This window comes from Scyliorhinus canicula, chromosome 29, assembly GCF_902713615.1.
Source record: "Scyliorhinus canicula chromosome 29, sScyCan1.1, whole genome shotgun sequence".
NCBI classification, from domain to species: domain Eukaryota; kingdom Metazoa; phylum Chordata; class Chondrichthyes; order Carcharhiniformes; family Scyliorhinidae; genus Scyliorhinus; species Scyliorhinus canicula.
The window spans coordinates 15,520,355-15,535,410 of record NC_052174.1 but is presented as its reverse complement, the minus strand read 5'-3'; the positions used below and the strand labels follow the sequence as shown (position 1 = coordinate 15,535,410).

The 15,056-nt window shown below is 53.8% G+C and overlaps 1 protein-coding gene across 1 annotated transcript in view; it reads right to left on the bottom strand.

Moving 5' to 3' along the window:
- Nucleotides 1-1,085: 1,085 nt before the first annotated feature.
- LOC119958336 (F-box only protein 24-like) overlaps nucleotides 1,086-15,056 on the bottom strand; it is a 34,899-nt gene continuing 20,928 nt past the window's right edge. The window contains exons 5-9 of the mRNA XM_038786776.1: nucleotides 12,921-13,164; nucleotides 9,650-9,808; nucleotides 5,124-5,245; nucleotides 3,591-3,722; nucleotides 1,086-1,103 (exon numbers count right to left, since the gene is read on the bottom strand). Of these exons, the coding sequence (XP_038642704.1) occupies nucleotides 1,086-1,103; nucleotides 3,591-3,722; nucleotides 5,124-5,245; nucleotides 9,650-9,808; nucleotides 12,921-13,164 (675 nt within the window). The remainder of the gene's footprint in view (nucleotides 1,104-3,590; nucleotides 3,723-5,123; nucleotides 5,246-9,649; nucleotides 9,809-12,920; nucleotides 13,165-15,056) is intronic.

Genomic DNA, 15,056 nt, shown 5'->3' with positions numbered 1-15,056 from the left:
GTAGGCCTCTTCCAGCTCCAGGGGCGAAGGGACGGCCCCTGCCCCCATCAGGGAGCTCAGCATTTCTGCTACATATCCCGGGAGGTCTGACCCCTCCAGGCCTTCTGCCAGGCCCAAGATCCTCAGGTTCTTCCGCCTCATTCGGGTATCCAGCTCCTCAAAACGGCTCTGCCATTTCAGGTGGAGTGCCTCGTGCACCTCTACCTTTCCCACGAGGACCGTGGCCTCCTCCTCCCTCACAGTCATCTCCTGTTGCAGCTCCCGAATCGACGCCTCTTGGGTCGCCTGGGCTCCCATCAGCCTGGTGGTCGTCGCATTCATTGACTCCAAGAGCTCCATTTTCAGCTCCGTAAAGAAGCGCAGGAGAGCGGCTTGCTGCTCCTCCGCCCATTTCCTCCATTCCTCGGGTGCGCCACCGGCCGCCATTTTGGTCTTCTTCCCCCGCTTTTTTTTGGGAGCTGCTGTTGCTTTCTTTACCACCCCACTCCGGGTACCGACCATAAAGTTGGTCTGGTTCTCTTCAGGGAGCCTTCCCCCACCGGGATTTGTCCTTACAGCGCCGTTGGGGCCCTCCAATCGGCCCGAAAACACCTTTGTAGCAGGAGCAGCCAAACGTGCGACTTAGCTGGTCATAGCCGCAACCGGAAGTCGAGGTGAGGCTTTTGATCGCACTGAAAGTTGGGGCTGCGCAGACGGTCAGGGGTATGACCTTTCACCTGGAAGGAATACCGCTCCCGTTCGGTATACCGGGCCCGATCTTCCACCTCTGCGCCAATGGCCTCTCGCCTCCCAAAAAGCGGCGTCAAGTCTCCCCGGCCGTGCTCTCGGGCGGAGGGATCCGAATGAGGCCGGGGTCTCCAGAATCGCAGCCATAGTTTTTTCCTCGTCGCCAGTAGCTCAGAGGACTCCGGAGGGAGATTCTCGCCCCCCCGGTGGGGGGAGATCGTAATCCATGAGGCCCACCGGGGACTTGGGGAGCAGGGGCCTGCTGACAGGATGGAGAACAAGCTGAGGATAAGGGGTTAACGACGGTTCCTCCGCCTGCTGCAGGTCACAGGGGTTCATCCACCTGCTGGGACCAGCGTTCACACAAAGGCTTTGAACTGAGAAATACAATAACAACCCTGACAGGTGCAGCCACATTGGGAGGTGTCGTTAACACAGGATCACTGACTAAATACAGGATCGACTTTAATAAACTGCACTTTGAGCACTTAACGGTCAAATCAATCCCATTACAGGAAAGAGAGCAGAATATTCATTGGAAAAGCTAGGAATCATATTCTCCACTGATTATACACAGCCTCATCGGGGAAAGGGGAAGTGATGCCAAGGATACATCAACTAGTGTACACTGTCCCCATCAAACACTCCCAGGGCAGGTACAGCACGGGGTTAGATACAGAGTAAAGCTCCCTCTACACTGTCCCCATCAAACACTCCCAGGACAGGTACAGCACGGGGTTAGATACAGAGTAAAGCTCCCTCTACACTGTCCCCATCAAACACTCCCAGGACAGGTACAGCACGGGGTTAGATACAGAGTAAAGCTCCCTCTACACTGTCCCCATCAAACACTCCCAGGACAGGTACAGCACGGGGTAAGATACAGAGTAAAGCTCCCTCTCCACTGTCCCCATCAAACACTCCCAGGACAGGTACAGCACGGGGTTAGGTACAGAGTAAAGCTCCCTCTACACTGTCCCCATCAAACACTCCCAGGACAGGTACAGCACGGGGTTAGATACAGAGTAAAGCTCCCTCTACACTGTCCCCATCAAACACTCCCAGGACAGATACAGCACGGGGTTAGATACAGAGTAAAGCTCCCTCTACACTGTCCCCATCAAACACTCCCAGGACAGGTACAGCACGGGGTTAGATACAGAGTAAAGCTCCCTCTACACTGTCCCCATCAAACACTCCCAGGACAGGTACAGCACGGGGTAAGATACAGAGTAAAGCTCCCTCTCCACTGTCCCCATCAAACACTCCCAGGACAGGTACAGCACGGGGTTAGGTACAGAGTAAAGCTCCCTCTATACTGTCCCCATCAAACACTCCCAGGACAGGTACAGCACGGGGTTAGATACAGAGTAAAGCTCCCTCTATACTGTCCCCATCAAACACTCCCAGGACAGGTACAGCACGGGGTTAGATACAGAGTAAAGCTCCCTCTACACTGTCCCCATCAAACACTCCCAGGACAGGTACAGCACGGGGTTAGATACAGAGTAAAGCTCCCTCTACACTGTCCCCATCAAACACTCCCAGGTCAGGTACAGCACGGGGTTAGATACAGAGTAAAGCTCCCTCTACACTGTCCCCATCAAACACTCGCAGGACAGGTACAGCACGGGGTTAGATACAGAGTAAAGCTCCCTCTACACTGTCCCCATCAAACACTCCCAGGACAGGTACAGCACGGAGTTAGATACAGAGTAAAGGTCCCTCTACACTGTCCCCATCAAACACTCCCAGGACAGGTACAGCACGGGGTTAGATACAGAGTAAAGCTCCCTCTACACTGTCTCCATCAAACACTCCCAGGACAGGGACAGCACGGGGTTAGATACAGAGTAAAGCTCCCTCTACACTGTCCCCATCAAACACTCCCAGGGCAGGTACAGCACGGGGTTAGATACAGAGTAAAGCTCCCTCTACACTGTCCCCATCAAACACTCCCAGGACAGGTACAGCACGGGGTTAGATACAGAGTATAGCTTCCTCTACACTGTCCCCATCAAACACTCCCAGGACATGTACAGCACGGGGTTAGATACAGAGTAAAGCTCCCTCTATACTGTCCCCATCAAACACTCCCAGGACAGCTACAGCACGGGGTTAGATACAGAGTAAAGCTCCCTCTATACTGTCCCCATCAAACACTCCCAGGACAGGTACATCACGGGGTTAGATACAGAGTAAAGCTCCCTCTACACTGTCCTCATCAAACACTCCCAGGACAGGTACAGCACTGGGGTTAGATACAGAGGTAAAGCTCCCTCTACACTGTCCCCATCAAACACTCCCAGGACAGGTACAGCACGGGGTTAGATACAGAGTAAAGCTCCCTCTACACTGTCCCCATCAAACACTCCCAGGACAGGTACAGCACGGGGTTGAGATACAGAGTAAAGCTCCCTCTACACTGTCCCCATCAAACACTCCCAGGACAGGTACAGCACGGGGTTAGATACAGAGTAAAGCTCCCTCTACACTGTCCCCATCAAACACTCCCAGGACAGGTACAGCACGGGGTTAGATACAGAGTAAAGCTCCCTCCTACACTGTCCCCATCAAACACTCCCAGGACAGGTACAGCACGGGGTTAGATACAGAGTAAAGTTCACTCTACACTGTCCCCATCAAACACTCCCAGGACAGGTACAGCACTGGGGTTAGATACAGAGTAAAGCTTCCCTCTACACTGTCCCCATCAAACACTCCCAGGACAGGTACAGCACGGGGTTAGATACAGAGTAAAGCTCCCTCTACACTGTCCCCATCAAACACTCCCAGGACAGATACAGCACGGGGTAAGATACAGAGTAAAGCTGCGTTTGAGATAAGAGAGAGTTTGACATTACCAGCGTTGGTTCTCCTCGGTCAATCTTGTCACCTGTTCCTAGTTGTCCATAACGGTTGTTCCCCTGCATGTAAATCCGCCCAAATTCATCCACCAATCCCAGATGGTTGTATCCCAAGGAGCAGCTGATGACCTGCAAGAATATTCCTGACAGCAGTGATCAGTGGAGAGACATTGGGAAAGGTTTTGTGGAACGTTCTTCCCCCTCCTCCGGCCTCGCCCTGGGATTGACGCTCACTAAACCCAAGATGCTGGCAGGACAGAGCTGGCGTGGGGGGTTTCCGTAGATTCCCTACAGCGCAGAGCGAGGCCATTCTGCCCCTTGGGTCTGTGCTAACCGTCTGTCAGAGCACCCTATCTAAGCCACTTCCCCACCCTCCCTATCACCGTAACACTATCTCAACTTTGGACACGAAGGGGCAATTTAGCATGGCGAATCCACCAAAGAGGGACATCACAGGACTTGTGGGAGGAAACCGGAGCACCCGGAGGAAACCCACGCAGACACGGGGAGAAGGTGCAGACTCCGCACAGACAGTGACCCAAGCCGGGAATCGTACCCGGGACCCTGGAGCTGTGAGGCAGCAGTGCTAACCACTGTGCTACCGTGCTGCCCCACCTCACATCAGTGGGTAACGCCCAAGACAGGCTCCAATGGTTCCATTCTGAGACCCTTCCCAAATAAATTGAGATACCAGGGCCGTCGCAATCGGACTCAGTTCCCCACCTGAGAAGGGGGAGGAATCAGCTCATCCTCCCGCCCGCCCCCAAGCCCCCCCAGGACTGAACGGGGAGGCAGTGGGGTCTTCACGCAGTCAAACAGCCAACCACAAACTCCGAGTCCGAGCTGGAGAACCGCTGAGATGGAACTGAGTAAGGCAGGAATGACAAGGGGAGTGGGAGATGGGGGAGGGGGGGGGGAGATGGGGGGGGGGGGGGGGGGAGATGGGGGGGGGGAGTGTGGAGATGGGGGGGAGATGGGGGGGGAGCGTGGAGATGGGGGGGGTGGAGTTGGGGGGGGAGATGGGGGGGGGAGATGGGGGGAGGGGTGTGGAGATGGGGGGGTGGAGATGGGGGGGGAGATGGGGGGGAGGGTGGAGATGGGGGGGAGATGGGGGGGGAGATGGGGGGGAGATGGGGGGAGGGTGTGGAGATGGGGGGGTGGAGATGGGGGGAGATGGGGGGGGAGATGGGGGGGAGGGTGGAGATGGGGGGAGATGGGGGGGAGATGGGGGGGGGAGGTGGAGATGGGGGGGAGATGGGGGGGGAGATGGGGGGTGTGGAGATGGGGGTGGGTGGAGATGAGGGGGGGGTGGAGATGGGGGGGGGTGTGGAGATGGAGGGGGGGGTGTGGAGATGGGGGGGTGGAGATGGGGGAGGGGAGATGGGGGGGGGGGTGTGGAGATGGGGGGGGGTGTGGAGAAGGGGTGGGGGCTGGCGATGTGGCCCACTGCGGGATGGGTGGAGAGGTCGGCCTTGCAAGAAGGAATCTTCCCAATGCCGGTTCTCGGGGAAGTTGAGGGAAGGTGTTTACCTTGGATGACAGAGCCAGGGCCAATGGGATCTGCTGGTCGAACGGATCAAAGGCGTGCAGAGTCCCAAAGAGATCTCGATAAACTCCGGCCGTGTGAACTTCCAAATAAACCGCTCCGGAATCTGCAACTCAAAATCCAGATCATCACATCAGGACAAAGTGCAATAGGCAGTGTAATCAATGGTCAACAATCTGCTGATTCAAACAATATCAAATCACCACATTCTCCCCACTCCCCGTGGGAGCGAGTCCCACATTCTCCCCACTCCCTGTGGGAGCGAGTCCCACATCCCCCCACTCCCTGTGGGAGCGAGTCCCACATTCTCCCCACTCCCCGTGGGAGCGAGTCCCACATTCTCCCCACTCCCCGTGGGAGCCAGTCCCACATTCTCCCCACTCCCCGTGGGAGCGAGTCCCACATTCTCCCCACTCCCTGTGGGAGCGAGGCCCACATCCCCCCCACTCCCTGTGGGAGCGAGTCCCACATTCTCCCCACTCCCCGTGGGAGCGAGTCCCACATTCTCCCCACTCCCCGTGGGAGCCAGTCCCACATTCTCCCCACTCCCCGTGGGAGCCAGTCCCACATTCTCCCCAATCCCCATGGGAGCGAGTCCCACATCCTCCCCACTCCCCGTGGGAGCGAGTCCCACATTCTCCCCACTCCCCGTGGGAGCGAGTCCCACATTCTCCCCACTCCCTGTGGGAGCGAGTCCCACATTCTCCCCGCTCCCGGTGGGAGCGAGTCCCACATTCTCCCCACTCCCTGTGGGAGCGAGTCCCACATTCTCCCCACTCCCCGTGGGAGCGAGTCCCACATTCTCCCCACTCCCCGTGGGAGCGAGTCCCACATTCTCCCCACTCCCCGTAGGAGTGAGTCCCACATTCTCCCCACTCCCCGTGGGAGCGAGTCCCACATTCTCCCCACTCCCCGTGGGAGCGAGTCCCACATTCTCCCCACTCCCCGTAGGAGCGAGTCCCACATTCTCCCCACTCCCCGTGGGAGCGAGTCCCACATTCTCCCCACTCCCCGTGGGAGCGAGTCCCACATTCTCCCCACTCCCCGTAGGAGCGAGTCCCACATTCTCCCCACTCCCTGTGGGAGCGAGTTCCCCATTCTCCCCACTCCCCGTGGGAGCGAGTCCCACATTCTCCCCACTCCCCGTGGGAGCGAGTCCCACATTCTCCCCACTCCCCGTGGGAGCCAGTCCCACATTCTCCCCCCTCCCCGTGGGAGTCAGTCCCACATTCTCCCCACTCCCTGTGGGAGCGAGTCCCACATTATCAGTACTGACCCACACCAGGTAGAGGCCCACATCAGGCCTGTGATATAGAGGTAGAGGCCCACACCAGGCCTGTGATAGAGAGGTAGAGGCACACACTATGTCCTTACCTGTGGTATAGAGGTAGAGGCCCACACCATACCTGTGATATAGATGTAGAGGCCCACACCATACCTGTGATATAGAGGTAGAGGCCCACACCAGGCCCTTACCTGTGATATAGATGTAGAGGCCCACACCAGGCCTGTGATATAGAGATATAGGCCCACACCAGGCCTGTGATATAGAGGTAGAGGCCCACACCAGGCCTGTGATATAGAGATAGAGGCCCACACCAGGCCTGTGATATAGAGGTAGAGGCCCACACCAGGCCTGTGATATAGAGGTAGAGGCCCACACCAGGCCTGTGATATAGAGGTAGAGGTCCACACCATACCTGTGATATAGAGGTAGAGGCCCACACCAGGGTGTGATATAGAGGTAGAGGCCCACACCAGGCCCTTAACTGTGATATAGAGGTAGAGGCCCACACCAGGCCTGTGATATAGAGGTAGAGGCCCACACCAGGCCTGTGATATAGAGGTAGAGGCCCTCACCAGGCCTGTGATATAGAGGTAGAGGCCCACACCGGGCCTGTGATATAGAGGTAGAGGCCCACACCGGGCCTGTGATATAGAGGTACAGGCCCACACCAGGCCCTTACCTGTGATATAGAGGTAGACGCCCACACCAGGCCTGTGATATAGAGGTAGAGGCCCACACCAAGCCTGTGATATAGAGGTAGAGGCCACCACTATGCCCTTACCTGTGATATAGAGGTAGACGCCCACACTATGCCCTTACCTGTGATATAGAGGTAGAGGCCCACACCAGGCCTGTGATATAGAGGTAGAGGCCCACACTATGCCCTTACCTGTGATATAGAGGTAGACGCCCACACTATGCCCTTACCTGTGATATAGAGGTAGAGGCCCACACCAGGCCTGTGATATAGAGGTAGACCCTTACCTGTGATATAGAGGTAGAGGCCCACACTATGCCCTTACCTATGATATAGAGGTCGAGGCCCACACTATGCCCTTACCTGTGATATAGAGGTAGAGGCCCACACTATGCCCTTACCTGTGATATAGAGGTAGACGCCCACACTATGCCCTTACCTGTGATATAGAGGTAGAGGCCCACACCGGGCCTGTGATATAGAGGTAGAGGCCCACACTATGCCCTTACCTGTGATATAGAGATAGAGGCCCACACTATGCCCTTACCTGTGATATAGAGGTAGAGGCCCACACTATGCCCTTACCTGTGATATAGAGGTAGAGGCCCACACTATGCCCTTACCTGTGATATAGAGGTAGAGGCCCACACTATGCCCTTACCTGTGATATAGAGGTAGACGCCCACACTATGCCCTTACCTGTGATATAGAGGTAGAGGCCCACACTATGCCCTTACCTGTGATATAGAGGTAGAGGCCTACACTATGCCCTTACCTGTGATATAGAGGTAGAGGCCCACACTATGCCCTTACCTGTGATATAGAGGTAGAGGCCCACACTATGCCCTTACCTGTGATATAGAGGTAGAGGCCCGCACTATGCCCTTACCTGTGATATAGAGGTAGAGGCCCACACTATGCCCTTACCTGTGATATAGAGGTAGAGGCCCACACTATGCCCTTACCTGTGATATAGAGGTAGAGGCCCACACTATGCCCTTACCTGTGATATAGAGGTAGAGGCCCACACCGGGCCTGTGATATAGAGGTAGAGGCCCACACTATGCCCTTACCTGTGATATAGAGGTAGAGGCCCACACTATGCCCTTACCTGTGATATAGAGGTAGGGGCCCACACTATGCCCTTACCTGTGATATAGAGGTAGGGGCCCACACTATGCCCTTACCTGTGATATAGAGGTAGAGGCCCACACTATGCCCTTACCTGTGATATAGAGGTAGGGGCCCACACTATGCCCGTGCCTGTGATATAGAGGTAGAGGCCCACACTATGCCCGTGCCTGTGATATAGAGGTAGAGGCCCACACTATGCCCTTACCTGTGATATAGAGATAGAGGCCCACACTATGCCCTTACCTGTGATATAGAGGTAGAGGCCCACACCAGGCCTGTGATATAGATGTAGAGGCCCACACCAGGCCTGTGATATAGAGGTAGAGGCCCACACCAGGCCTGTGATATAGAGGTAGAGGCCCACACCGGGCCTGTGATATAGAGGTAGAGGCCTACACCAGGCCTGTGATATAGAGGTAGAGGCCCACACTATGCCGTTACCTGTGATATAGAGGTAGAGGCCCACACTATGCCCTTACCTGTGATATAGAGGTAGAGCCCACACTATGCCCTTACCTGTGATATAGAGGTAGAGGCCCACACTATGCCCTTACCTGTGATATAGAGGTAGGGGCCCACACTATGCCCGTGCCTGTGATATAGAGGTAGAGGCCCACATTATGCCCGTGCCTGTGATATAGAGGTAGAGGCCCACACTATGCCCTTACCTGTGATATAGAGATAGAGGCCCACACTATGCCCTTACCTGTGATATAGAGGTAGAGGCCCACACCAGGCCTGTGATATAGATGTAGAGGCCCACACCAGGCCTGTGATATAGAGGTAGAGGCCCACACCAGGCCTGTGATATAGAGGTAGAGGCCCACACCGGGCCTGTGATATAGAGGTAGAGGCCTACACCAGGCCTGTGATATAGAGGTAGAGGCCCACACTATGCCGTTACCTGTGATATAGAGGTAGAGGCCCACACTATGCCCTTACCTGTGATATAGAGGTAGAGCCCACACTATGCCCTTACCTGTGATATAGAGGTAGAGGCCCACACTATGCCCTTACCTGTGATATAGAGGTAGAGGCCCACACTATGCCCTTACCTGTGATATAGAGGTAGGGGCCCACACTATGCCCTTACCTGTGATATAGAGGTAGAGGCCCACACTATGCCCTTACCTGTGATATAGAGGTAGAGGCCCACACTATGCCCTTACCTGTGATATAGAGGTAGAGGCCCACACTATGCCCTTACCTGTGATATAGAGGTAGAGGCCCACACTATGCCCTTACCTGTGATATAGAGGTAGAGGCCCACACTATGCCCTTACCTGTGATATAGAGGTAGAGGCCCACACTATGCCCTTACCTGCGATATAGAGGTAGAGGCCCACACCGGGCCTGTGATATAGAGGTAGAGGCCCACACTATGCCCTTACCTGTGATATAGAGAGCACTGCTCTGGTTGGAGTGGACTTCTGAGATGGTGATGTGAGGGAGACATTTGGTGATTTTCCGCGTGGACAGTTGGACGGTGTAGGACCTGGGCTGATCCAATTGGGTCTCATTGATCGTTAAACTGTAAATCTTCCCATCGTCTGCAATAAAGAAGCAAATAGGAAGCAGAGTGAGTCTCTCGCCGATTCCATTGACCAGGGCATGTGGAACACTGCAGGCAGCTGTGGGGGGCGGGGATGTGGGCCGGGAGGCGGGAGGGGCCTTTGAAGGCGATGGTTCAGTGTCACGGAGTCTTGGCCAGACCCCGGCGGGAGTAACTGGTTTCGGGCCATCCTCTCCTTTTTCAAACTCTTCAAACAAGTTGGGTTGTAGTCCTGTGGGAACGTTACGCATCTGGAACAGAAGGAGGTTCGCCAGAGGACTATGTGCACAGGAGGATGCCATTCAGTATCTTGGAGACTGTACACCGATTCACTGAGAGCAGGGCAGATCACCAAAATAATCCATTAACCCGCCTTCATTTCTTTGGGAATACTTTCAAACCTCGTGCTTTATCAGAGTCAAAGGGTCTGTCTCTAACTCTAACCCTATCCCAAATACTATCCCAATTACTAAGCCTAACTCAGACAATGAACCAAATGCCCTAACTCTAATCCTAACCCAGACAATGACCCAAAGGCCCTAACTCCAACCCTAACCCAAAGGCCCTAGCTCTAACCCTAATCCAAAGGCCCTAATTCTATCCCTAACCCAAAGGCCCTAACTCTAACCCTAACCCAAAGGCCCTAACTCTAACCCTAACCCAAAGGCCCTAACTCTAACCCTAATCCAAAGACCCTAACTCTAACCCAAAGGCCCCCACTCTAACTCTAACCCAAAGGCCCCCACTCTAACTCTAACCCAAAGGCCCTAACTCTACCCCTAACCCAAAGGCCCTAATTCTAACGCTAACCCAAAGGCCCTAACTCTACCCCTAACCCAAAGGCCCTAACTCTAACCCAAAGGCCTTCACTCTAATCCTAACCCAAAGGCCATAACACTAACCCTAACCCAAAGGCCCTAACTCTAACCCAAGGGCCCTAACTCTAACCCAAAGGCCCGAACTCTAACCCTAACCCAAAGGCCCTAACTCTAACCCTAACCCAAAGGCCCTAACTCTAACCCTAACCCAAAGGCCCTAACTCAAACCCTAACCCAAAGGCCCTAACACTAACCCTAACCCAAGGCCCTAACTCTAACTCTAACTCAAAGGCCCTCACTCTAATCCTAACCCAAAAGCCCTAACTCTAACCCTAACCCAAAGGCCCTAACTCTAACCCTAACCCAAAGGCCCTAACTCTAACCCTAACCCAAAGGCCCTCACTCTAATCCTAACCCAAAAGCCCTAACTCTAACCCTAACCCAAAGGCCCTAACTCAAGCCCTAATGCAAAGGCCCTAACTCTAACCCTAACCCAAAGGCCCTAATTCCAACTCTAACTCAAAGGCCCTAACTCTAACTCTAACCCAAAGGCCCTAACTCTAACTCTAACCCAAAGGCCCTAACTCTAACTCTAACCCAAAGGCCCTACCTCTAACCCAAAGGCCCTAAATCTAACCCAAAGGCCCAAACTCTAACCCTAACCCAAAGGCTCTAACTCTAACCCAAAGGCCCTAACTCAAACCCTAACCCAAAGGCCCGAACTCTAACCCTAACTCAAAGGCCCTAACTCTAACTCTAAAGCAAAGGCCCTAACTCTAACTCTAACCCAAAGACCCTAACTCTAACCCTAACCCAAAGGCCCTAACTCTAACCCAAAGGCCCGAACTCTAACCCAAAGGCCTGGACTATAACCCTAACCCAAAGGCCCTAACTCTAACCCAAAGGCTCTAACTCAAACCCTAACCCAAAGGCCCGAACTCTAACTCAAAGGCCCTAACTCTAACCCTAACCCAAAGACCTGAACTGTAACCCTAACCCAAAGGCCCTAACTCTAACCCAAAGGCTCTAACTCTAACCCAAATGCCCTAACTCAAACCCTAACCCAAAGGCCCGAACTCTAACCCTAACCCAAAGACCCGAACTCTAACCCTAACCCAAAGGCCCTAACTCTAACCCAAATGCCCTAACTCAAACCCTAACCCAAAGGCCCGAACTCTAACCCTAACCCAAAGACCCTAACTCTAACCCTAACCCAAAGACCCTAACTGTAACCCTAACCGAAAGGCCCTAACTCTAACCCAAAGGCCCTAACTCTAACCCAAAGGCCCGAACTCTAACCCTAACCCAAAGGCCCTAACTCTAACCCTAACCCAAAGACCCTAACTGTAACCCTAACCGAAAGGCCCTAACTCTAACTCTAGCCCAAAGGCCCAAACTCTAACCCAAAGGCCCTAACTCTAACCCAAAGGCCCTAACTCTAACCCAAAGGCCCGAACTCTAACTCAAAGGCCCTCACTCTAATCCTAACCAAAAGGTCCTAACTCTAACCCTAACCCAAAGGCCCTAACTCAAACCCAAAGGCCCTCACTCTAATCCTAACCCAAAGGCTCTAACTCTATTCCTAACCCAAAGGCCCTAACTCAAACTCGAACCCAAAGGCCCTAACTCTAACCCTAACCCAAAGGCCCTAACTCTAACCCTAACTCAAAGGCCCTAACTCTAACCTAAAGACACTCACTCTAATCCTAACCCAAAGGCTCTAACTCTAACTCTAACCCAAAGGCCCTATCTCTAATCCTAACCCAAAGGCCCGAACTCTAACCCTAACCCAAAGGCCCTAACTCTAACCCTAACCCAAAGGCCCTAACTCAAACTCTAACCCAAAGGCCCTAACTCTAATCCTAACCCAAAGGCCCTAACTAACCCAAAGGCCCTCACTCTAATCCTAACCCAAAGGCCCTAACTCTAACCCAAAGGCCCCAACTCTAACCCAAAGGCCCTCACTCTAATCCTAACCCAAAGGCCCTAACTAACCCAAAGGTCCTAACTCTAACCCTACCCCAGTTACTACCCTGACCCCAACTCCGTTCCCAACTGGCTGTTATTTCAAGAGGGAGAATGGGCACTCTCCCGGTGAATATAGACCAGAGGAAGGAGGTGGCATCTAGCCCCAGCTCTCCACCCTGTGTGACCCACCTCCATGATGTGAAGAGGTTTAAAAGCAGATGGTGGGCTACAGTGCACTATTGCCTGTGGGTGACAGACCTACACTGCACGCTCGATTTGACACACACACACATTGGTAGACCGTCAGCTTTCTCTCGGACCAACCTGTGAGCAGCAACAGGGAACGTTCCGTCTCCTGACCCACCAACTTGATCTTCTTAAATCGCATGGAGGAGTGAAAGGTCATCTTGAACACCCGCTGGCCACTGGACTGTAGGTATACCTCCACACAATCACACGTGTGCGTGCTGTCACTGGGGTCCTGAGTCACCAAGGGAGGAATGTCACGTGTGCCCAACACGTATAAATATTTCCGATATATTGTGTCATTCCTCGGGTCCGTTGCAAACTGGGAGGGAAAAATATTAGCACATTTTAGCAACTGAAGCCACTGAAAACGTACAGCACTAAGCAAAAGAAGATTGACAGGTACAGCACGGGGTTAGATACAGAGTAAGGCTCCCTCTACACTGTCCCCATCAAACACTCCCAGGACAGGTACAGCACGGGGTTAGATACAGAGTAAAGCTCCCTCTACACTGTCCCCATCAAACACTCCAGGGACAGGTACAGCACGGGGTTAGATACAGAGTAAAGCTCCCTCTACACTGTCCCCATCAAACACTCCCAGGGACAGGTACAGCACGGGGTTAGATACAGAGTAAAGCTCCCTCTACACTGTCCCCATCAAACACTCCCAGGACAGGTACAGCACGGGGTTAGATACAGAGTAAAGCTCCCTCTACACTGTCCCCATCAAACACTCCCAGGACAGGTACAGCACGGGGTTAGATACAGAGTAAAGCTCCCTCTACACTGTCCCCATCAAACACTCCCAGGACAGGTACAGCACGGGGTTAGATACAGAGTAAAGCTCCCTCTACACTGTCCCCATCAAACACTCCCAGGACAGGTACAGCACGGGGTTAGATACAGAGTAAGGCTCCCTCTACACTGTCCACATCAAACACTCCCAGGACAGGTACAGCACGGGGTAAGATACAGAGTAAAGCTCCCTCTACACTGTCCCCATCAAACACTCCCAGGACAGGGACAGCACGGGGTTAGATACAGAGTAAAGCTCCCTCTACACTGTCCCCATCAAACACTCCCAGGACAGGTACAGCACGGGGTTAGATACAGAGTAAGGCTCCCTCTACACTGTCCCCATCAAACACTCCCAGGACAGGTACAGCACGGGGTTAGATACAGAGTAAAGCTCCCTCTACACTGTCCCCATCAAACACTCCAGGGACAGGTACAGCACGGGGTTAGATACAGAGTAAAGCTCCCTCTACACTGTCCCCATCAAACACTCCCAGGGACAGGTACAGCACGGGGTTAGATACAGAGTAAAGCTCCCTCTACACTGTCCCCATCAAACACTCCCAGGACAGGGACAGCACGGGGTTAGATACAGAGTAAAGCTCCCTCTACACTGTCCCCATCAAACACTCCCAGGACAGGTACAGCACGGGGTTAGATACAGAGTAAAGCTCCCTCTACACTGTCCCCATCAAACACTCCCAGGACAGGTACAGCACGGGGTTAGATACAGAGTAAAGCTCCCTCTACACTGTCCCCATCAAACACTCCCAGGACAGGTACAGCACGGGGTTAGATACAGAGTAAAGCTCCCTCTACACTGTCCCCATCAAACACTCCCAGGACAGGTACAGCACGGGGTTAGATACAGAGTAAAGCTCCCTCTACACTGTCCCCATCAAACACTCCCAGGACAGGTACAGCACGGGGTTAGATACAGAGTAAGGCTCCCTCTACACTGTCCACATCAAACACTCCCAGGACAGGTACAGCACGGGTTAGATACAGAGTAAAGCTCCCTCTACACTGTCCCCATCAAACACTCCCAGGACAGGGACAGCACGGGGTTAGATACAGAGTAAAGCTCCCTCTACACTGTCCCCATCAAACACTCCCAGGACAGGTACAGCACGGGGTTAGATACAGAGTAAAGCTCCCTCTACACTGTCCCCATCAAACACTCCCAGGACAGGTACAGCACGGGGTTAGATACAGAGTAAAGCTCCCTCTACACTGTCCCCATCAAACACTCCCAGGACAGGTACAGCACGGGGTTAGATACAGAGTAAAGCTCCCTCTACACTGTCCCCATCAAACACTCCCAGGACAGGTACAGCACGGGGTTAGATACAGAGTAAAGCTCCTTCTACACTGTCCCCATCAAACACTCCCAGGACAGGTACAGCACGGGGTTAG